Genomic DNA, 23667 nt, shown 5'->3' on the forward strand with positions numbered 1-23667 from the left:
TTTGCTTCCGCTTGTCCAAACAGGCCATAAATCTTTCGCTCAGCATTTGTCCATTTGCCAACTCTACTGCAAGCCCCATTTCCAAATTGCTGGGACGCTTCACAAGGGGGGAACACCTCTACCAGTATTGAGTCTTCAAATTCCAACCCAGCCTTGCCATACAACATTCAATGAACTAAAAAAACATATCCCATTCAGTTTGGCATCAATCTCAACATGGGAGTTCTCCAGAATGAGTATACTGCATCCCTGTCGCTGATCATTTAGAGAAATTCGTTCCAAAGGGGATTCAGCACCACGCTGCAAGAATTTCATCAAACAGTAAGTCATAGCCAAGGCTAAGCACTGAGCCACACTCCTGGATATTCTCAGCTCTAACCACATTGCAAAAGCCTCCCAATATGACAAATCAAATACTTGCAGGTTCATCACTGTAATTGTAACATAAAGATCTGGCTTTTCTTTCTAAGAAAAAAATATATATACATATACAACCACATTTCTTCCATGGTTTTGGCTCAACAGCATAAACATATTTCCTACCAGGACACCTTAAACAAACGCAACAGGATACAACTGCCAACTAAACATGACACTGTGACTCTTCATAGAATGTTCGCCTGCCTACAGTACGAGCAGGAGAAACAAAACAAAAAAATGACAGCTTCAGCCACGCTGTTTCTTTGAGCTAGGTAAATCATCATCGTAGTGACCGCCATCTTCCACCCCATCTTTCTCGCCCTTCTTCCTAGCCAGAATCTTGTTGATCTTGTGGAGGTCATTCGTCAGCTTCTGGTCCTTGTTCTGCTTCCTGGTTTTCCTGTCGTCCTGCATCTTCACCCCGAACTGGAAGGCAGCCTTCGGCATGGCTTCTTTCTGATCGTTGTACTTGGCCCACTCCTCTTCAGTCTCAAAGTCCCACCTGTGAAGACGGCCCTTCGCCTGCTCAAGAATCATATATCAGAATACACTAGAGATGGTCCAAAAGCGCCAGTGATAAAAGTTCCTGTATCATTCCACAACACAAGTGACCGTGGACCTGGCAATTCAATCGGAATGGATATATCCAAAAGTTTTTCTCACTCCAACCTCACGACTCCCTGCATCCTTCCTTTTTTAGGGTATTCAGAATCATAGTATAACACTTGAATTAGAATTTGATTTGAACTCTAGTAATCCCGCAGAGCAATCAATGAAATAACAAAGTGCGAAGAAAGATCTGGCGTGTACCTTTAAGCTGAGGGGATCTCGACCTCACCATCATCGATCTCCTGCTGCAAGTCCTTGGGGTCCTTCCCATCGACGGTGCACCCGACGCTGACGCAGGTCCCCAGGATCTCCTTGACGGTCCCGGCCAACTCCTTGGCCATGGACCTGTGTCGCATGGTCTTGGCGATCTCGATGACGTCGTCGAGGCTGATGTTGTCGCTGTGCTTGATGTTCTTGACCTTCTTCCTGTCCCTCTCGAGTTCCTTGAGCGCCTTGATGACGAGCGCCGCGGCGGAGGGGATGACGGAGACCTTGGCCTACCGGTTCTGCACGGTGAGCTTGACGGTGACGCGGAGGCCCTTCCAGTCCTTGGCGATCTCCTTGGGCCTTGGCGATGTCCTCACCAATCTTCTTCGGGGAGAGACCGAGCGGGCCGATCTTGGGGGCCAGCGACGACGTCACGCCGACCTCGCCTCCCGTCACGCGGACGAAGACCTCCACCACCTTAGAGGGGTCCAATTTGGGCGGCATGGCTGCTGCGGCGGGTGGGGGTTAGCTCGGAAGGGAGAGGAACGCGGAACAGATAACTCTATTGAAGAAAAGTTTCGGGTCCGGGAGCGGACGAGCGCCGCCATGCGTCACGAGACGGATGGCACGGAGGCCGCCGAGTGCGGACGGGCGCCCAAAAGGGGTGGAGTTTTAATAACTTAGATGTGTTTGCTATTGCTGCTTGTTTCTTCCCGTTGCTTACTGCTTGCAGTTCGGTTCGGCTCTGCCTGCTTTTGTTTCCTACTGCTGCTGCTAGTGCTGGGAATTTGGTCGGGTTGGGCCGACCCCGCCTGAGCCTATCATGCTTCGGGTCAAATTGGCTTGGGCCTAGAAGGTCCAAAAAATTGGGTCATGTCATGCAACCCAAAGAGTTTAAAAAAGTGGTCCAACCCGGCACTAAAACATGTTGTGCCTTCGTTGGGCCATGCGGCCCAAGACCGGACCATATATTTGAACCTTATAAAATGCAAATATTATAACTACATAAAGTACATAACTTATTAAACTAAGGATATTAAACAATGTGAGCAGCATTTTATAACATAAAGTTTAAATATTACAACCATATAAAATATATAACCTACTAAATTAAAGAAGTTATCGTAGAATGTGAGCTCTAGATGACATCATGCATCCGACGACGACTCTCGGGTTATTCTGGACACCGCATCCGACGACGACGCCATCATGTCCAGCTCATCGTCCACCTGAAGCCCAACCTGCCACGTAAGTCGCTACTGACCGGACATGAATTCTTATGCGATGGGACGATGGACGTTGCTGACGTTGTGAGTGTCCTCGAACATGATGTATGTAGTGGAGTAGCGCATCCGGTGGTGCAACGGCCAGGGGTACTACCTCGCTGATGAGCCCGAGGTGCACTTCGTTTGGCAGCCCAACCAAGAGTCATCGGTACTCGTCATGTCGCGCGTGTTCGACGACTACTTTATCGAGGATTGTGGCGTCATCTTGGCACCGGAGTCATCGATAGCTTTTGTGTCGATCTGCCTTTAATTCTCTTCACAAACACACACATTTACCTTTTTGTTTAAGCAAGAGCGTATGGTGATGTGTGTCTAATGACTAACGATGGACGAGGAAATTTCTTCCGGCATGTGTGGAATGTGCTCTCCAATGATAAGACAATACAAATTGTGGCATATATCAAAGTCTGCATGATACTGATGGTTGCAATGTAGTGGTGAAACAAATAGATTAAAATAACAAAATTTATGTATGGCTAGGATCACAAATTGATTATGAAATATTTTCTCATAACAATATAACACAAATTTTGTATATAAGTTATCGTAGAATGTTCCATGTATAACTATCCAAAATATAACACAAATTTTGTATATAAGTTATCGTAGAATGTTCCATGTATAACTATCCAAACAAGATATTGAATTTGATTCATGGAAAAGAATTCCGTTATCATCCAAACAAAAATATGAAATGAAACAAATTCTAAGCAATTACTTTCTTTAGGAATCTAATATCTAGAATGTTATTCATGGAATGAGTTGCATTTCCAAGGAAACAAATGGACCTAAGTGCTAGTTTGGAAGCCACAAAACCTGAGGAAATTTGAGGGGCTAGAATCCCTTTCTTATTCAATTTTAAATAAGAAGGGCTAGTTTCCCTTTGAAAAATAAAAATCCCTTAAGCTTCGTTTGTTTCATTGGAACTGAATTCTAAATTTCATTCTAATAATTATAATTTAGACAAAACTATTTAAGTTAATATATTTGTATATTATCCAAAATTATATGAGGGATAATTGTACACTATATTTATGCTATAGAGAATCAAGTATAAGAGTGTGCTATAAATTGTATATTAAAAAAGTAACATGTAGATCCATAGAATCAATTTTCATCTCTCACCCCATGAATTTGAGATAGACTTATATATAAACTTTGGAAAGTTATAAAATGTCACATTCTAAAAAATAGCCTACTCCATTAGTTAGAATCCAATTGGGAAACAAACGGGACCGGAAAATAGGATTCTCAGTCTAGCCCTAATTGGGTAAAATGATTTTCCTCCTGTGCTCACATATTACATGGTCTGGATGAAAGTATTTCTTGAACTACAACAATTCTGGAGAGGATGTCAGAGCGCGGTGAGACTCAAAACATGAAACAAAGATAAAGGTCAGAGCAAAGTCTTCCCAATAATTCTAAAAGTATAATACTCCCCATATTCATGAATGGTGATGCTGAGTTCAGATGAAAGTACAGGCAGTCATCAACTTCAAGGAGGGGCTGCAGAACTAAAGCCTTTCTAGCAAGGCAAGATAAGAAAGCCCATCTAAAACCGGTATTTCAAGGACAGCATAAGTTGAACAAGAGTACATGGATAATATCAGATTTTGACGATACGGTTCCAAAAACACAACGGTGCTTGAAGAAACCTCGAAGTAATAACACAAAAAATAAACTCGAGCCATTCTGATGCCCAAAGAAAACCTTAAACCAATTGTTTTTCTCAAGTTTTCAACTGTACCAAAAGGAACACCAGAGGACAGTAGCAAATTATATTAATCATAAAGATTCAAAGTAAACTGATTGGCAACAGTGCCTACTTCATATTCTTCCATGCAAGTCTAACAAAATTTCGTGGAACAGTTCCAAGTGGTTCGATAACATCCTACAATAAAACAAGTTGACTAACTGCCAGTATGTCACAACATATAATGAGTAAAAGGGAGCATCTGTTAGCGCTGTATCAATGTTGGAACAAAACATACTGGTTTTGCAAACTGCAGGGGTTAACAACCCTAGAAGACAATGAATATGATTTTTCTGACAAAAGCATGCAGGTCAGCTATTGCAAAGAAAATTCCAAGATGACAAACCATACTAAAATTGAGTGCACTGCAGGTATATGTTCTCTGTTTGCATTACAATTGATCTTGAGAACAAAAAAGGAATCGACAAAACCAATAGCACATATCAACAATTCCAACTGCGCATTCTTATAAATAGAAAGATCATGAGGTCTACAGGAAACTATATAAGTTCCACTTACTGCTTCGTATAACCCAATGGTAAGAAATATATCCAAATGAACAGGCCATATGCAAGCATTCTACCGTATACGGCATCATGCATAAATTATGTGGTAATGCATGTAACATACAAATATTGCAGAACTCATTGACAAGAGATCAGGTCAGTATAAGCTCAGCACTTTCTCGTCAGCAGACAAAATACCACAAAAAGTTCATGTCTAGAGTACTGATCTGCAGTAACAAAAGCATCACAACATTTTGCTGTTATGAAGTTATGTGTCAGAAACTGAAATAATAGTAAATGGAATCAAAATTTGTTTATTCCCAACAAGATCAATATAATGGGGTAACAGATAAGGTGGTATGCTACACATGATTCCCAAATAAGGTGGCACAGCAAGTGAAGTACAAGGTACTGAACATAACGTACCCGCTGTTTATGAACTACTGATTCCCAAATCAAATGGACCTGGACCTCAACTACTCAAAGAACACCCCAAGTTAACGAACCTCGACTACTCAAAGGACACCCCAAGTTGTCAACTAAGTCATTCTTCATTTAGATTGTCTATAACCCAAAGAAGAAAATAGATCATTTATAGCTCCATGCAAGTAGAAAGATAATCAAATGTAATGGGAGTAGGGGTGGTAATGGTTTCTAGATTTTATACTATAAAACTTAAGGATCGGATTAGAATTGGGCTCTATTTCTATTCATTTTTGAACTAGAATTATTTAAGGACCCTAACTTATTGTGAAGAAACATTTGGACCGTGATCTATTAACACCCCTAAATGGGAGAGAACAATACATTATACAGTTATTATTGCTTCATATGTTCCATAGAGAATAGTGGAATAAATGTACCCAAGTAAACAGGCTACAGGCCATTTGCAAGCGTTGTCATGTGAATGTATATCATGCGATAAACATATTTACAGTATATAAAGAAAACAGAACTTTCTTATTAACAATAAAATAGCAGTACCGAAATTACAGATATCTATAGTACTGTAATAGAAGTAAAGAACGAACCAGGTCCACGCCCGGTTACAGACCAGCGGCGGGCAGCGCAGCCAAAAAGGCACTGTAGGCCGAGTCGAGGTCGAAGTTGAGCTGCCTGGCCTGCTGCTCGGTGAGTTCATCCGCGGCGCCCATTTTATGCAGCTTGGCAAGCCACTCGTTAACCTTGACCTTCCCCTCAAAGTCGGGCGGCAGCAAGGAACCGAGCCTGGCCATGGATGTGGCGACGTCCTGCAGCAGGGGGCGGACCTGATCGTTGGCAAGCATGTTGAGCTTGACGGCGTCCATGGCGGTGATGAAGGTCTGCACGCAGTGCGCGATGGCTGACGCGGAGGCGGCGGTGGCGGCCGGCGCGGATGAGGCGGACGCGGCGCGGAGCTCGACGGTGGCCGGGACGCCCGACTGGAGGAGGCGGTTGAGCGCGGCGGGGCAATCGAGGCGGTACGCCTGGACGAAGCGAGGGACGGTGACGGCGCCGGCGAGCGAGGAGGAGAGGGAGTTGAACTGGGAGATAAGCTTGAGGCACTCCGCCTCGTAGTCGGCGGCTGAGACGAGGTCCCGGACGTAGGCCCGTTCCAGCTTCTCCACGGCCTTGATGATCGCGTACAGGTCCGCGTAGCTCTCCAGGAGCTCCCGCTCGCGCTTGTCGTTCCACAACTTCACCTCCATGGGCGCCTGCGGAGATCCCTCCTTCCCTCCGGCGAGCGGATCGCGGGGGCTAGGGTTACGGCGGCGCCCGAGATTCGGGGAAGAGGAGAGGAGATCGGGCTTGGAATTTCAGAATTCTGAATAAGCGCGAGGGGTTACGTGTAAACTGGACGACAACGACGCGATTGTTCTGCGTTCACTGATTCTCAGACTGACCCCAACCAGGTTATGCGAGAGGTAAAAAGTGGCATTTGCCTATCAACACATCCAACACGTAATGTAACCCAGTGAGGAATTTTGTAGAGGGCAGTGTATTTATTACGTTCACATAACACACATGTACTGCTAAACAATATGCATCGTGAGGGCATGTACAGTGGTGTTTAATGTGGAGGCTCTTAAGGTATTTAAGGGGTGTATTTGCAAAAAAATCTTATAGCCGTCTCTCCATGAAGAGACGTCTATGGCTCGTAAACCAAGTAGTAACAGACGCCTCACTTCCTACTTTACGAATTTGTCGTCTGTTCTATCGATCTGCTGCTGTACAAATGCATTTAATTCTGTATTTATTAGTAGACTACATTTACAGACACTCCATTATATAATAGTCTCTTAGTTGTCTCTTGTGCTTGGAGAACCGTTTTGGTGTCTTTCTACTGTACATGCCCTCATAGGAGGATACTCATTGTTAGCTCTCTTCGGGCACGGGATACAGAATGCATAGCTATTTTACATGCTCTGTTGAAAATTGTATTTTTATGGGAACATTAGAGGAGACATCTTTCGTATGCATCACGTGGTGTGTACCCCGTTGGGCTCAGTAGTATGAATCAACCGGCTTCACAGTCACAGGGAAGGCAGAACAACGGTGACGCCAATCGCACAGTAGTTCCTGGTGGAGGTCTAGCGGTCTAGCCCACGGAAACAAACATACGTGCATAGTAGGATTACGGTGGCAGTACGAGTGTACGACACAGTCATACAGGACGTTTGTTCTTGAGATCTACTGCTAGGTAGGAAAACGAACACAGTACTTCCCTAGCAAACAAAAAAAGATATATACTGTACAAATTTTGATGATGAGTATATATGAATTACTTCTTGCTTTCTAGGAGCTAAAAAACATATTGCTCGCAATTTTTTGACCGCACTCTAGCTTGTCCCCTCCTAGCACTTTCATCAAGCATCAAACTAAAATATACTCCCTCCATATTAAATTATAATTCGTTTGAATTTTTTATGTTAAGTTTAGCCGGCTCGTCTTATTCATTTTTTTGCAAAAATAAAAAAAAAACAAAACTATACTTAAAGTATATTATATGCTAAATTGAATCACAGTAAAAATTAACAATAATGATGATTTTTTAATAAGACGAGTTGTTCAAACTTGGGGTAAAAAGTCGAACGAAATATAAATTGGACTGGATGGAGTAAATAGTAGTAAAATTCAACCAAATAGGCACTTAATCTTTGTTAAAATTTTATGGATGCTAGCTACGTTAACGACATCGATGGAAAGGCATGGTCGCTAATATACTAAGGGGTAGTAATGAGATCTAGATTTTACATTATAAAATCTAAAAAACGGACCGGAATAAAATAAGTTATATTTTTTATTTTTAACTAAAAAATTAAGGGACCAATAAATTGTGAAGAAATATTTGGATCGTGATCCATTACCAGCTCTACCCATAGGTACATAAAAGTTAATAAGAAAAAATAATAAGGAATAAAAGTTATAGTTACATAAATAGCATTTTACACATAAAGTAAATATTATTTACCAAATACATATAAGCATAGCAAGGTACAAGATATATGAAAATTAAACATATAATAGAGCTTGATCTTCCACATGTTCTTCATCGTCACAACTACTCCGAATCTAGGAGCAAAAACAACCAAAATCCTTCGAAGACTTCAAACATTCAAAGAAAACTTTAAGAAGGTGTACAATTGTACCTACACGAAAAATAGGATGAACCTCCACAATCGTGCGACTATGTAAGGATTGCCCCAAGTCATCAACCTTTCACAAGTAAGGTCAAATCGTCCATGAACAAAACAACAATGGTTCGAGAATACTCACTACTTGATGCATCCCACCCTGATCTGAATCCACACGTACCATGAGCTACTTGGCTTACCTCCACCATCCATGACATGTGTTATGTACATGGTCACTTTAACTCGCTATGAGAGATACAATCTTTAGCTAGTCCAATGAACTACATCATTCAAGACCTCTCACATCTTGCTATGATCGCCCCCCCCCCCCCTCGGTCTTCAAGTAAAATTCATCATATAGTATAGATCATGTTTTAGGTCAATGCTCATTTTTAATGTTGATTGGTGGACAAATCATTCATTGTCATGCACATAGTGAGAAACTCATCACCATTTTTTTCTACCACATCTTAGCAAGCTAAGCATGTGTTACATCCTAAAATTGTAGGCCAATCAATGCTTCGAGGTAAATGCAATGAACAACAAGGGTACGTAGATGCATAACTAGGTGTTCATGGGTCTCGTCATATTATACACATAGAGATGCATAGACGTAATATACAATCAATTATGCAATTATAAAGACACTCAAGATGCTTAGGTGCATGCATGGTGAATGAGAAATGTTCCAGTAACTTGGACCATTACTCGACATCACTATGTCATTGCATACCTGAGTGTACGTTATATTGTATGAGACATTATTATGTATGTAAAATTTTATATAGAAGAAGGAAGATAAAAATATAGAGGATAAGGTGAGAGGTTAGGTATGTGGCTCAACTATTATGTGAGTGCAAGGTGCTACAAGTAAATATGATGCTCGTGTCGGATATATATGACATACTTGGGCATGGACATGATTAAGTATAAAGGTGTGGAACTGGGTTCATACAACATACTTGTCAAAATATAGACATACGTGTAAAGAAAATAGACCTCGATCTAATTAATTAATGGATTTTGGTGTTTGCTAGTGTTTATACTTTTAGTTCAAAGGGTGCAACGTGGATTTGGACAAAGGAAACAAGGTGATCAAAGATGTCATAACCTCAAAGAAGACTTGCCAAGATCAAGCAAGAGTCCAAGACATAAGACAAAAGGTATAGCGTGGATCTTAGGCTATCTTCAGCAGTTTACTTATCCCCTGTCTTATTTCAAACTAAGCTCTCTAAACAATGTAGTATACAATATGAGAAGTGTAAGACAATGTTTTGCATATCTATATACATGATATGTCGATCATAGTCGTAGAGCATCTCCAAGAGACTAGTTAAATGGTTCGTCAAGACAAATTTTAGCTATTCAACAACAAAATAACTCTCTAACAAACTAGCTCTCTGACTCGCCAAGCTATCCGACTCTCCAAATTGGTTCCCTTACTAGCTAAATTTAGCTAGCCACCTGACTAGCCAAACTAGATAGATAATCTGTTGGAGTGGAGATGCTATAACTAGAGTGTAATCTTTATAAAAAGGTAAATAGAGAGTCAAATATAGAGTAAAAATAGAGAGTCTTCTGGATATGCTCTTAGTAGGCTATACCACGCCCTACGTCTCTTTGGGGGAGAGTACGGTGTGATTCGCTCCAACTATGCCCTTCAGTTGATCCCCCCACCACCTCCCTTTTTGGCCGTCTAATTAGGGGTAAGTGGGAATTACCCGCTCCAAACGGGGGAGTCCTAATCTCCCCGTTCGTTAATGAAAGGGAATTAGGCTTACACCTAGTTCCTAAATAATTTTGGTGGTTGAATTGCCCAACACAAATATTGGACTGACTAGTTTGCTCTAGTGTATAAGTTATACAGGTGCAAAAGGTTCACATCTAGCCAATAAAAAGACCAAGTGTTGGATTCAACAAAGGAGCAATAAGGCAACCGAGGGCACCTCTGGCTGGAGGCACCGGACTGTCCGGTGTGCACCGGACAGTGTCCGGTGCGCCCGTAGACTTCGTTTTCTACCCTTCGCCAAAGGACTTCGACTTCAACCCTTCGCCCTCGGGAATTCGCGGAGGCCGGCGCGCTATAATTCACCGGACTGTCCGGTGTGCACCGGACATGTCCGGTGCGCCAACGAACCGCGGCCTCCGGAACTCGTCATCCTCGGGATTTCACGAAGACTGCTCCGCTAAAATTCACCGGACTGTCCGGTGTGCACCGGACTGTCCGGTGTGCCAGCGGAGCAACGGTCATCTGTGCCCAACGGTCGACTCTGACAGTAAACAGTGCAGAACAGTACACGCGGCAGGAGTCAGAGCAGAGGATCAGAGAGGCACCGGACTGTCCGGTGTGCACCGGACTGTCCGGTGCCACATGAGGACAAAGCCTCCAACGGTCGACCAGCTCCAACCCCAACGGATAGGATGACGTGGCTGGGGCACCGGACATGTCCGGTGTGCACCGGACTGTCCGGTGCGCCCATCGCCAGCAGACTTCATCAACGGCTAGTTTTTGGATGGTGGCTATAAATACCACCCTAACCGGCCACTTCAATCGTGGGAGTCCAAGCAACATTCCAAGTCATCTAGTTGACATACTCAAGCCCTCCCAACCACATATATTCATTGATACATCCTATACACAAGATCTAGCCCACTACAACCAACACAAGTGCCACAAAAGAGAGAGCGAGCAATTAAGAGCTACTCAATTGAGTTTAGCCCTAGTGCCTTGTGAGATTCATTGAGAGATAGTGTATGCTTCATTTTTGTGTTCATTTGCGCGTGGAGTTTTGACTCCCATTCAAACTTCCTCCAAAGTGTTGGAGGCTTGTAAAAGCTAGCAAGAGACACCAAAGATTGTGGTGGTCCTTGTGGGATCGAGAGTGATCCTTGAGAAGAAGAAGAGCTCGCCGATCCTTGTGTGATCGGGAGAGAGGGAAAGGGTTGAAAAAGACCCGTCCTTAAGTGGACTCCTCAACGGGGACTAGGCCTTCGAGGGCCGAACCTCGGTAAAACAAATCACCCGTGTTCATTGTGCTTTTGCTTGTGATTTGTTTGCTTTCCCTTACTCTAAGTTCTCTTGCACTATTCTTTGCTCATATCATTTGGTGTTGCTTCAAGTTAAAATCTCATTTAAGTGAAGCAACACTCCGCAAGAAAAGAACTTGAGTTAGTGCTCTGTTTTCATCTAAGCTTTCTTGCTTTGTTATCATAGAATTATTAGTTGTATTGATTTATCACTACCGCTTTATTTGAAAGCTATACTCTTTACCAGCAAGAACTTAGTTTTTATACTCCGATAATTGTTCATCTTGTTCTAACCACTAATCAAAGGATCTAGTTGGGGGATAAAGTTTTAATTTTCAGGTTTCGCCTATCCACCCCCCCCCCCCTCTAGGCGACTTTCAATTGGTATCAAAGGTAGGCACTTCATCTTGAGTCTAACAACTCGAAGTGATGGCTCGTAGAAGATCCCAAAAGAACAAGAAGACTCCTCCAACGAACGCAACTCAAAAGGAGGTAACTCTTGAGATATTACTTGATGATTGTTCTAATTATGATTCATGGTCTACTAGTGTGATAAATGCCTTTAGAACCATACATCCTCAATTAGAACAAATTATTGACAAGAGTATTTTTCCCTCTAGTTTTAATGGAAAAATTAATTCCGAGGAGGATCAAAGATGTTATCGCTTAAACTACCTAGCTTTTGACATCTTAAACAATTCTCTTAGCAAAGAAGATTATCGTGCCTTCATATCAAACTATGACGAATCCATTCCCGATGCGCATGATATTTGGACTAGAATTAAAATCAAGTTTGATGAGTCCAAACATAATAGTTCATTTAATGCCTCAACTTCCTTTAGTTTTTGTGATACTAACCCTTGCAAGGAAGAAGGAGAAAATGAACGATGGAGACCAAACGATGAATCCACCTCTCCAAAAGGTTTGTCTTCCCATTTCGATTCCCACATGTGTTGTGTAGCTAATGAAAATGATAGCGGAAGCACAAACGAGGATGAGGAGGAAGAAAGAAGCTTTGTGCATCTCTACGCTCGCCTAAGCCAAGAAGATAAGGCGGTCATGCTCAAACTTCTAGAAAGAGCGAGAGAACAAAGCGAAGCTCGTCAAAGGCTAGAAGATATTCTCTCCATAAAGATGCAACACTTTGACGAGTTGACTAAAGAACATGAGGAGCTAAAGTGCTCTCATGTTGATTTGGTCCAAAGGTATGAAACTATTTCAATTGAGCAAGATAACGCTTTACATTGTATCGCTCAATTAGTAAATAGGAATACCTTGCTTAAGGACCAAATAGAAAAGCTAAAAGTTGAAAAACTAGCTTTTCAAAATAAATATGATATGCTTCTATGTTCTCATGAAAATCTTATAGATGATCATATCATATTAAACATTGCTCATGAGGTTGTGATAGAAAATTTAAAATCCCAACAACCTCACTCATGCACATGTATTCAAATTGATACTATATTACCATGTGCTAATGCTTGTTGTTTGTCAACAAGCAAATCTTCCTTTGAGCAAGAATTTGCAGGAACAAATGATGATTCATATCAAAAGCTCAAAGAAGAAAATGAGAGGCTAAAGAAGAGCTTGACACAACTAAAAGGGAAATGCATTGCCCAACCTTCTCAAGATAACCGTGATCACATGGTGAAGAAGCTTGAGACGGGAACAACCGTGGCATGCACTACATCCCTTGAAGAAAATGTCAAGGATTTGAGGATTGCCATGAGGAGGAAACAAAAATGAAATTCAACACCTCCTCCAAAAGCCTCAACCACACCTCCACAAAAGGTAACATCCAAGGTAATGATCAAGCCACACTTCACATTAAGAGGTGTAGTGAATGCTTTGAAATGGGGCACTTGATTAGGTCATGTCCCTATATTAATGGCTTGATTATTAACAAGGATGATAGACTTTGTTTTAAATGCTCTAAGAAAGGACACTTGCTTAGATCTTGTCCCCATTTAAAACAAAAAGGCATAGGGTTAGAAAAGAAAGTTTTTACTAACCATGTAGCAGGCAACAAGCAAGGAAAGAAGAAAACTTCAAAACTTGAAAAACGCCTATGCTACACATGCCGAAGAAAGGGACATCAATGCAAGGATTGTCCCATTGGTAACAATTCCACTCCTAGCTTGTCAATTAATTTTCATGTAACTAGGCAACCCAAAATTGCAACTTGTGCTAGAAAGGTAACAAGTTTACCAAACGCTAGCACAAAGGACACTTGGGTTCCTAGATCTTTGTTTACTAACCTTAACGGATCCATCAAGCGATGGGTACCAAAATGTGCTTGACAAGATTTATAGGAGAAGGAGATGATATGAACCTTTGGGGTGTTTGAGGAAGTTAATTCAATTCTTATCAACTCAAGCTATCAATCTTCAGATGATCTACATATTCAAGATTGACCCAAAGTTGTTTCAATATGTTATTCAAAACCCATATCATCTCGGGGAAGATATTGATGTTGTAGGAATTAAAGAATTATCATGTGCGGAATTTCAAAGCCTACAACATGGAGGAAAGTCAAAGGATGGTAACATTTATATTCTTAAGTGCAATTATCTTAATTTGTCATGTGTCTTGTGTAGTCACATAGAAATAGAAAGCACTTAAGGATGTTTTAAAATTATGTCATCATTCTTTGAAGAAATTCCTTTCATATGGTAGATTGTGTATTTATCAATTCTATATTATGACAATCTACATGTTTTAAATTGTTGCAATTTTTCATGGCATGTTTTTACATTAATTATTATTGCCATGTTCAAGATATAGAGAGATATTTCATGTTCTTAAAAGAATAAGGTGTCATGTAAGGAATTCAAATACTTAGGACACTTATAAAAGGAAAGTTCTCTCTATAACTAGAAAAGTGAGACTGATGTTTTTATCTAAAGTAATTTAAGTAGTCTCACTTGTAGAGAATAAGTTTCTCTATGGAAATGCGTATCTCATCATGTCTAGGAAATTCTATCCAATAATTCATGTTGTATCTCTTATTGCTTAATTGGATATGATTCTTCTACATTTATCGCTCTCCATGTCATGAATTAGATTTATTCCCTTAAGTCTCAAGAATTTAACCATGCTTGTTTTATGAGTTAAAACTAGGCATACTTCATGGAATAATCTAGTTCATATTATAAAGTTTCCATACTTTAGTAATTCACCTTTTCATTCCCTATCAAAATGATTACTAAAAGGAAACTAGTGCTTGTGTTGCTACTAACATTTCTCTTAAGTTCAAATTATGAAAATCTACAAGAAAGAAAGTGCACAAGCCTCATGGGTTGATCTTCACCCAAAGGAAGAAAGGTAAAAGCAAAGGTATGGGAACTCATTCTCTTAAGTTTGGTTCCCATCTCAATGGGTATTTAATCTAAATTATCATATTCTACCCTTGTGAGGAATAGATTCGCTATTGGACCGAAATTAACTAAGTGTGCTTTCAAATATCATTTTCTTAATGCTCATGTCCATTAGAATCTATTTAATGCCTTTGCGATATCTATATATATGTTATCATATTGTTTTACTTCCAAGTAATGATTAACTAAATTCAATATGATAAAGTAAAATCTCCAATGATTATTAAAAAGCTTAAAAGGTGCTCTCTCATATTTCTCAAATGAAATGCACTAATGTTAAGGATTTTACTTCATGTCTGTGTGACTTGTGGATGATGAATTATGTATGCTAATCATCTAAAGCAATCATCTTTCATCATACACTCCCTTGCGCTATTGACATCTCTCTCAAGTATTTTCAATAAGTTTGGAAGAAAAAAAGAGACAACTACAAAGGGAGGGCACTCAAATGAAAAAGGAAGAACATCAAGAACAACAACACCTACTTGGACAATAAGGTCTTCACAACAATCAATTGTGTAGTTGTAAGCATTCTAAATCTTTTTCATTGTGAGAATACAAAGCTTAAGTTATTTGTTGCAAAATTTATGAGCCTTGATCAAAATGTATAATGCTTCCCCCTTTATGTCCTTAAAAGTGAATGCATCGAAATCAATTCTTTCAACTACCTGATGCATATCTTTAGGGGGAGTCCATTCTTATATTTTGATTATGTTGAGACTATTGCTTTATCTTAATAATTTCATATAGTCTCTTGCATGAGAATAATGTCTCTCATATAGTATGCTTCTTCACATCAATCCAACTTGTTAAAATAATGTCGCTTTTATCAAAGATTGTTGCTTTCATTTCTAAAGTAGCTTGCTTATTGGATTCTCCTACTTTTAAGCTTGATTGAAAGTTTAATGTCCTTGTTGCTCTCTTGATCGCATATTGGTTGATCATTAAACAACTTCGAGTATCACTTATGTTTCTTAGTGCCTCATGTAATTTCAATTTGATCTCAATTGATAATTTTAATTGACATCTATCTTATGCACTAAGGAAAAAGGAGAATTCATGATTCATTTATGCAACTTGTGATCCATTTGATATATGCTAACAATAACTTGAAAAAGATCACTAGTTGTAGAACTCTCTCTTGTGCAAAGTATTTCCACACATTGTCATTGAGCATAGGTCTTAAGCAAACAAGACTAAGGACAAAAGCACAATGAAGAGAGCGTCTACAAGTAAAGGTACAAAACGGGTAAAATTTATTCCTATCATTTACATATGTACCTAAAATCTTCCTCTTATATACACTCTTTGCATATCTTGCATAAAAGGAAGAGAAAGCATGTCCATGCATTTAATCCCTGCTTCATACCTAGTTTAACCTCTTAAAATTTCACTCATGCATTACTGCATCTTTGCTAAAACTAGATGAAGTGATTCTATTGTCAAAGAGCTTAAAGCTTAACCTTGTAACGAGGATAAGCTGCCTTTGTTCCAAAGGTGGATGGTCCTTAAGTCTCTTTGAAATCCTTAAAGGAAAATGCTTAAAATATCTGCAACATGCTTTCATAAGTGCATAAACTGTCTTGAGCATCACTCATATACTATGACACAATGCACTTCACTTTCTCTATGATATAGACTTGTTCTCATTAACCTAATTATGTGCACTTGGCATTTAAGGCCAAAATATGTATTCCTCTCAAGGCACATATTTAGGGGGAGAAATCTATATTATATAGAACTTTGATCATACTTAATTGACATATCTCTTGATCATATCTCTTTCATTTTGGTACAAATGCATATATCCTATTTTCCCCGTACCATGACTACGACTAATATGTTTCCAAGTATATTACTATGCTAAGTCGTAGATTGAAAGGGAAATGGAGTCTTCGGCGAAAACAAAGGCTTCCACTCCGTAAATCATACTTCGCCATCACTCCAAGCAACTCTCTATTCTTTGGGGGAGAAATGAGCATCAAAGAAAAGGACTTCGTCTCTGGAAGAGAGTAAGAGCCCAAAGCTAAAAGACCGAACCTCGCCTTTAGTATAATCTTAACTCATTTATTTATGCCCAAAGGGGAAGATAGCACTTCGAGGGCTCTAATGATTCCGTTTTTGGCGATTCATGCCAAAAAGGGGGAGAAATGAGCCCAAAGCAAAAGGACCGCACCACCACCACCAAATTCAAAAACTTAGTGCTTTCCAAAAGTCTTTATCATTTGGTATCCTATTGTGTTCAAGAGGGGGAGAAAGTAGTATTTCAAAAATGGTATATCAAAACCCTCTTGAACACTAAGAGGTGGATCTCTTTTAGGGGGAGTTTTGTTTAGTCAAAGGAAAAGCATTTGAAATAGGGGGAGACAATTTCAAATCTTGAAAATGCTTTGCAAACTCTTATTCATGTACCTTTGACTATTTGCAAAAGATCTTTGAAATGGATCTACAAAAAGAATTTGCAAAAACAAAACATGTGGTGCAAACGTGGTCCAAAATGTTATATAAGAAAGAAACATTCCTTGCATATCTTGTAAGTAGTTATATTGGCTCAATTCCAAGTAACCTTTGCACTTACATTATGTAAACTAGTTCAATTATGCACTTCTATATTTGCTTTGGTTTGTGTTGGCATCAATCACCAAAAAGGGGGAGATTGAAAGGGAATTAGGCTTACACCTAGTTCCTAAATAATTTTGGTGGTTGAATTGCCCAACACAAATATTGGACTGACTAGTTTGCTCTAGTGTATAAGTTATACAGGTGCAAAAGGTTCACATCTAGCCAATAAAAAGACCAAGTGTTGGATTCAACAAAGGAGCAATAAGGCAACCGAGGGCACCTCTGGCTGGAGGCACCGGACTGTCCGGTGTGCACCGGACAGTGTCCGGTGCGCCCGTAGACTTCGTTTTCTACCCTTCGCCAAAGGACTTCGACTTCAACCCTTCGCCCTCGGGAATTCGCGGAGGCCGGCGCGCTATAATTCACCGGACTGTCCGGTGTGCACCGGACATGTCCGGTGCGCCAACGAACCGCGGCCTCCGGAACTCATCATCCTCGGGATTTCACGAAGACTGCTCCGCTAAAATTCACCGGACTGTCCGGTGTGCACCGGACTGTCCGGTGTGCCAGCGGAGCAACGGTCATCTGTGCCCAACGGTCGACTCTGACAGTAAACAGTGCAGAACAGTACACGCGGCAGGAGTCAGAGCAGAGGATCAGAGAGGCACCGGACTGTCCGGTGTGCACCGGACTGTCCGGTGCCACATGAGGACAAAGCCTCCAACGGTCGACCAGCTCCAACCCCAACGGATAGGATGACGTGGCTGGGGCACCGGACATGTCCGGTGTGCACCGGACTGTCCGGTGCGCCCATCGCCAGCAGACTTCATCAACGGCTAGTTTTTGGATGGTGGCTATAAATACCACCCTAACCGGCCACTTCAATCGTGGGAGTCCAAGCAACATTCCAAGTCATCTAGTTGACATACTCAAGCCCTCCCAACCACATATATTCATTGATACATCCTATACACAAGATCTAGCCCACTACAACCAACACAAGTGCCACAAAAGAGAGAGCGAGCAATTAAGAGCTACTCAATTGAGTTTAGCCCTAGTGCCTTGTGAGATTCATTGAGAGATAGTGTATGCTTCATTTTTGTGTTCATTTGCGCGTGGAGTTTTGACTCCCATTCAAACTTCCTCCAAAGTGTTGGAGGCTTGTAAAAGCTAGCAAGAGACACCAAAGATTGTGGTGGTCCTTGTGGGATCGAGAGTGATCCTTGAGAAGAAGAAGAGCTCGCCGATCCTTGTGTGATCGGGAGAGAGGGAAAGGGTTGAAAAAGACCCGTCCTTAAGTGGACTCCTCAACGGGGACTAGGCCTTCGAGGGCCGAACCTCGGTAAAACAAATCACCCGTGTTCATTGTGCTTTTGCTTGTGATTTGTTTGCTTTCCCTTACTCTAAGTTCTCTTGCACTATTCTTTGCTCATATCATTTGGTGTTGCTTCAAGTTAAAATCTCATTTAAGTGAAGCAACACTCCGCAAGAAAAGAACTTGAGTTAGTGCTCTGTTTTCATCTAAGCTTTCTTGCTTTGTTATCATAGAATTATTAGTTGTATTGATTTATCACTACCGCTTTATTTGAAAGCTATACTCTTTACCAGCAAGAACTTAGTTTTTATACTCCGATAATTGTTCATCTTGTTCTAACCACTAATCAAAGGATCTAGTTGGGGGATAAAGTTTTAATTTTCAGGTTTCGCCTATCCACCCCCCCTCTAGGCGACTTTCAGTTAATTAGTGCTTTATGTTGTGAAATTATTACTTTAGGTTTAATTACCCGATAACAATGTGTATTATAATACTATAAATATCATACATTTTTTTACGCTCTAAAAACTGGTGCATAAAAGTCTGAAAAAAGGGAATGGTTAGAGTAGAAGAGAAATATGAGGATATTTAAAAATGAATAGAAAGTATAAATAGGGTTGGATAAAAGGGGAATAGCTGGGACCAGCCTTAAAAAGACATCTCTACTTACAGTTTCTTATAAATAAAAAATGATCCAGTGTGCACTAGCAACCAAAATAAGCAGGAAACATACGTGTAAACTGAACCTGGATGTGGACCATGCAAGTTCGTAGAGTGAGGATGACAACCTCATGGCATGTTAAGTACTCCCTCCGTTTCTTTTTATTTGTCGCTGGATAGTGTAAAATTGCACTATCCAGCGACAAATAAAAAGAAACGGAGGGAGTACCGCTGTACTACTCACAAAGCAGCATGGAATGTAGGCCGCTTAGTTTATGTAGGATACCTAAAACGGCTGGTAATCGGTAACTTTATTCTGGAGAACGAGTCCGCCGTTGCAGTCCACAACTGAGAACAATAAGCCAATGATACAACGCGTCCCCATCCGCGGTTGTTTAATTTGGTGCTTAATGCCAACATGGGCGCTTAATCTGAGCCGATGCCCGTACGGCCACCACGGCACCACGACCTGTGACGGCGACGGCGACGGCAACGGCAACGAAATAGTAAAGCGTCAAGGCATCGGCGGTAATGGCTGGCTGGCGGGTGTGTGATTATGACCGGACACTGAAGTGGACGTGCATTTTTTGGCTTTCAATCTTGCGGCACGGGCAGGCGCTTTCCCGCACGCGCGGGCGACGCGCTATGCATGCGCAGCCACGCTGCCCTGCACTGCACATCGAGCTGGCGTCGGACCAGCGGATGGTGCGGATCGGCGCCGAACTTTTCCTGCACCGCGGCGCGGGCGCTTCTGGTCTGGTGGGTGGGCGCCGGCCGCCGGGTGGTGTCAAAGGGTGCGTGTGCGTCTGGCGCGCACGTCCGAATCACCCGGCCGGCCCCGCAATCGCGGCTGCCGGCCCGCGTTGGGTTTTCCACTGGATGTTGTGCGGTCGCTTTACGCTATTGACCGCGCCGCGCGCGGCCGTTACTGATCGGCTGGTGGGTACGCTGCGCCTTGCCGCCGACACGGCGTTTCTGTGACGGCTCGACGCGTAGCGTAGCGCTCGGGGTCGACCTCTCGCTCGCCCTCAGTCCCAACCATACGGCATGGCAGGTTTAAGTCGTGCTCGATCGACCAACGCCAATTATTTGGGCGCTCCGGCGACATTCACATTCCACGCCAATTATTGGGTTTAGGCGCTCAGACGATGAAGCCACCGTACCACGTGGTATACCCCTTCCCTGCACGCATCGTCGTAGCTTGCTGAATTCAGCCGAGCTCTTCTCATCACCCTCTCCAACGGTGAACGGTCCAATCCCTCACATCTACTCGCTGACACAGTGCGGACCCCCTCCTCCCGTCTCATGAAATATGTGGATGCCGTTTTGCCGTGTGCAACCGAAATGCATTGCATGCGGCCGGCTGAATCGTACTGGCTGCTGCAAGCTCATGTCCAGGGTGGCCTCGCTAATGCAAATTAGCTACGGAGTACAAGGCAACTCGCTCCCATACATAGAAGAACATGCGGTATCATCTCCAAGAAGAATCGTCTAGCCGGACCGGACGTGCGTGCTTGCTGTTTTTACTATAATGCACGAGGACTAGGAGTGTACAACAGTGAAACTTTGTCAGAACATGTCCTCGGTCTGATCTGTACTCCTAACTACGTACTCTACCCAAAGAAAAAAAAACACTCCTCCGTCGTACTGATAAAAATATTTCATTTGCACTGACTGACTCACGTACAAGTGTACGGGGCGGCTAGATTCCTGAACCTGAGGACCTTTTTAGACCTGTTTTGTTAACTCACCACCTCCACGGCCCGGCGTGCGGGCGTTTGTCTGTATGTCTAAAATAATTGTCTCGAGAGCATATACGACCAAGCCCAAGCGTAGTATGAGTTATGGGACTGCAGCCATAGTGGTGACACGGTATAGCTGCCTATAGACAGTAGCGGATTTTACGTTGGCTCATAGGGCCGGAGCTAGTGCTCTACTGCTGCTACGAACTGTAGCGCTTGGGCCAGTTCCCTGCCCACGACACTGCCGTGCATCGAACAGACAGAGAGAACGCTCGGAGATCACGGGATTTGATTTTTTTTTTTCTATAAAACACCGCGCGTGTCCGGTGGGTGACGACGCGACGGCCGGGCCGACCCAGCAAAACCATCACGAAACGGCAGCCGGAGCCGGCTGGACTCATCTTGTCACGCACCCGGCACTCGACGACGAGACGAGACGAGGTGACGGACAGAGGTCCATTATTTCCGCTAGCCAACCAACCGACCCTGGCCTCACTCCCCTCGTCATCATCCCTCGGAAGTTGGGACCGGCTCGGCGCCGCGGGGCCCCCCGGGGTTCTCCCTTTTCCCGAAACGGCCTCCGCCACCCGTATCACGGTCACGGTATCAGCGCCCTGCCCCAGGACAGGGCCCCACAAGCGGCCCGGGAGGAGCGCCGCAGCGGGGAGAGGTCATGCCGTCTCACTGGCCTGGCGGGGCCAGCGGCGCGGTGGCCTGTCACGGGGAGATCGGCGAGGAGCCCACCCGGCGGGGGCAGCGGAATCCAGTCGCCACGCCTCGTCCCCCTCGATATGATGCGGCGGAATACGAGAGCAGACGCGAGGTTTGATTTGAAGCGACCTGCCCAACAGGAAGACGGCGTCGGATTTTGCACTTTACTCCCTGTGTGTGTGTGTTGCAAAACACACGCTCCGTGTCTCGTACTCTCGTGTCCCTTTTTTTTCCCGACGGTAGCACTGCCTGAAATCAATGTACAGCCATTTCCTAATTCCTCATTCACCCAAACTGTTTAAAGCTACAAACAAAAATACATCGGGTGCAATCATATATATCGATGCAACCGTCAACCACAACACAAGAATGAGGTGAAATACTTTTTAAAAAAAATCCAAGAAGGATAGAACGATTGCTTTAATAAAGATATTTTTAAAAATTCTTTTCACCTTTATGATTGTGTCTTAATTGTGTGATTGCACCAATATATATGTTTGTACCTGATATGCTCCTTTAGAAAAATATCAATACTTTTAACGACAAATAAATATACTATAAAAGTATATTTCATGATGACTCTACGTAACAACCAAGGTTATTATGTCGTCGTCTAGGCGTCCAGGCGGTTATAGGTGTCGACCTCGCCGCGTCTTGGATGAGTATGGCGTCGCCATGGCGTCCAATTTCGCCACGGACGCGGGAGGTTTTTAGGTCCGCGGCTTTGCACGCGTACAGGACAGGGTTTTAGTTTTAGGGTTTGCAGCGCCGCCTCTCCTCCATCCGATGCGTCGCGCCGCCTCCTCCTCCATCCAGCGGCCAGCCTCCTCCAAGCGACATGCTGCTTTCCTCTGCTGTAGTGCTGTCTGCTCCATCCGGTGCTTTACTCTGCTCTTCCTCTTCCTCCGCTCTTCCTCAGTTCATCTGCTGACTGCTACTGCTCGCCTGCTCTCCCTCTGTCTCTCATCTCCTATTTTGTATGCAGCAAGCCAGCAACACTGCAACAACACCCTCATCAATCAATGGCTAGCCCATCTTCAGTCAACAATGTCAACTATGATCCAAAGACAGACAAAGCAAGGAAGGCTAACTCAAATGATCCAAGTTAGAAGTATGATATTGGGCAAATTTGGCAAATAGAGATCAAGTGACATGCACCCTTTGTGACACCATAGTTTCTGGAGGGATAAAAAGGCTAAAGCAGCATCTAGCATGTGGCTATGGAGATACAAAGATATGTTCAAAAACCACTACTGCGATTAGAAAGGAGATGAGGGGTTACTTGGAATCCAAAATAAGGAAAAGAACTATTTTCCTAGATGATAATGAGCAGCAAGAGGAGGAAGAGGACGTAATGGTGGTGGATGCAGCAGCTGAATCTGTTCAAGCTCAACAAGATGCACCTATAGAATCCCAAGGCTCTAAGGTACAACCAAGTTCAGGGACTGCAGCCAAACACAGGCGTGCAACCTATCTGTACAAGGATACAACATCAATCAAGACCAAGGAAAATCAAGCAAGCAAGAAAAAGTCAATTGTGGAGATGCTTCGGAAATCACCTGAAGATGTAGTTGATGAAAGGCGTAAAGGGTGTTCTCAACCCACAATTCCATCCAAGATGAAGTCCAAAGAGCAGAAGAATTATGTGGATATGCAATGGGCTTTGTGGTTTTATGAATGTGGTGTTCCATTTAATGCAGCAACAGCAAGACAATTTCAGGTTATAGTTGAGGCAACTGCCCAGTTTGGTTCAGGCTATAAGCCTCCATCACCATATCAACTTGGGCAGCCATTGCTTAAGGATGCTGTGAAATTGACAAGTACTATGAGGGAGGAACACGAGAGGGCATGTAAGCATTATGGTTGCACGCCTAT

General features: G+C 42.7%; 1 protein-coding gene and 1 pseudogene across 2 annotated transcripts; both read right to left on the minus strand.

The window, feature by feature from the left end:
• Nucleotides 1–732: 732 nt before the first annotated feature.
• LOC103651140 (vacuolar protein sorting-associated protein 28 homolog 1) lies at nt 733–6731 on the minus strand. Of its 2 annotated transcripts, none has more exons than XM_020550444.3 (2): nt 5813–6731; nt 733–942 (listed from the first exon to the last, which is right to left on the minus strand). In XM_020550444.3, exon 1 carries the CDS (start codon nt 6467–6469, stop codon nt 5828–5830), a length of 642 nt encoding a protein of 213 aa, XP_020406033.1. In that variant the 5' UTR covers nt 6470–6731; the 3' UTR covers nt 733–942; nt 5813–5827. The 2 variants fall into 2 exon arrangements, with proteins under 2 accessions (XP_020406033.1, XP_008674960.1); XM_008676738.4 differs by lacking the exon at nt 733–942 and adding an exon at nt 4577–5008.
• On the minus strand, nt 1228–1755 carry LOC103651139 (60S ribosomal protein L12-like; annotated as a pseudogene).
• Nucleotides 6732–23667: the final 16936 nt, after the last annotated feature.

Source organism: Zea mays, chromosome 3 (assembly GCF_902167145.1).
Source record: "Zea mays cultivar B73 chromosome 3, Zm-B73-REFERENCE-NAM-5.0, whole genome shotgun sequence".
Classification (NCBI taxonomy): domain Eukaryota; kingdom Viridiplantae; phylum Streptophyta; class Magnoliopsida; order Poales; family Poaceae; genus Zea; species Zea mays.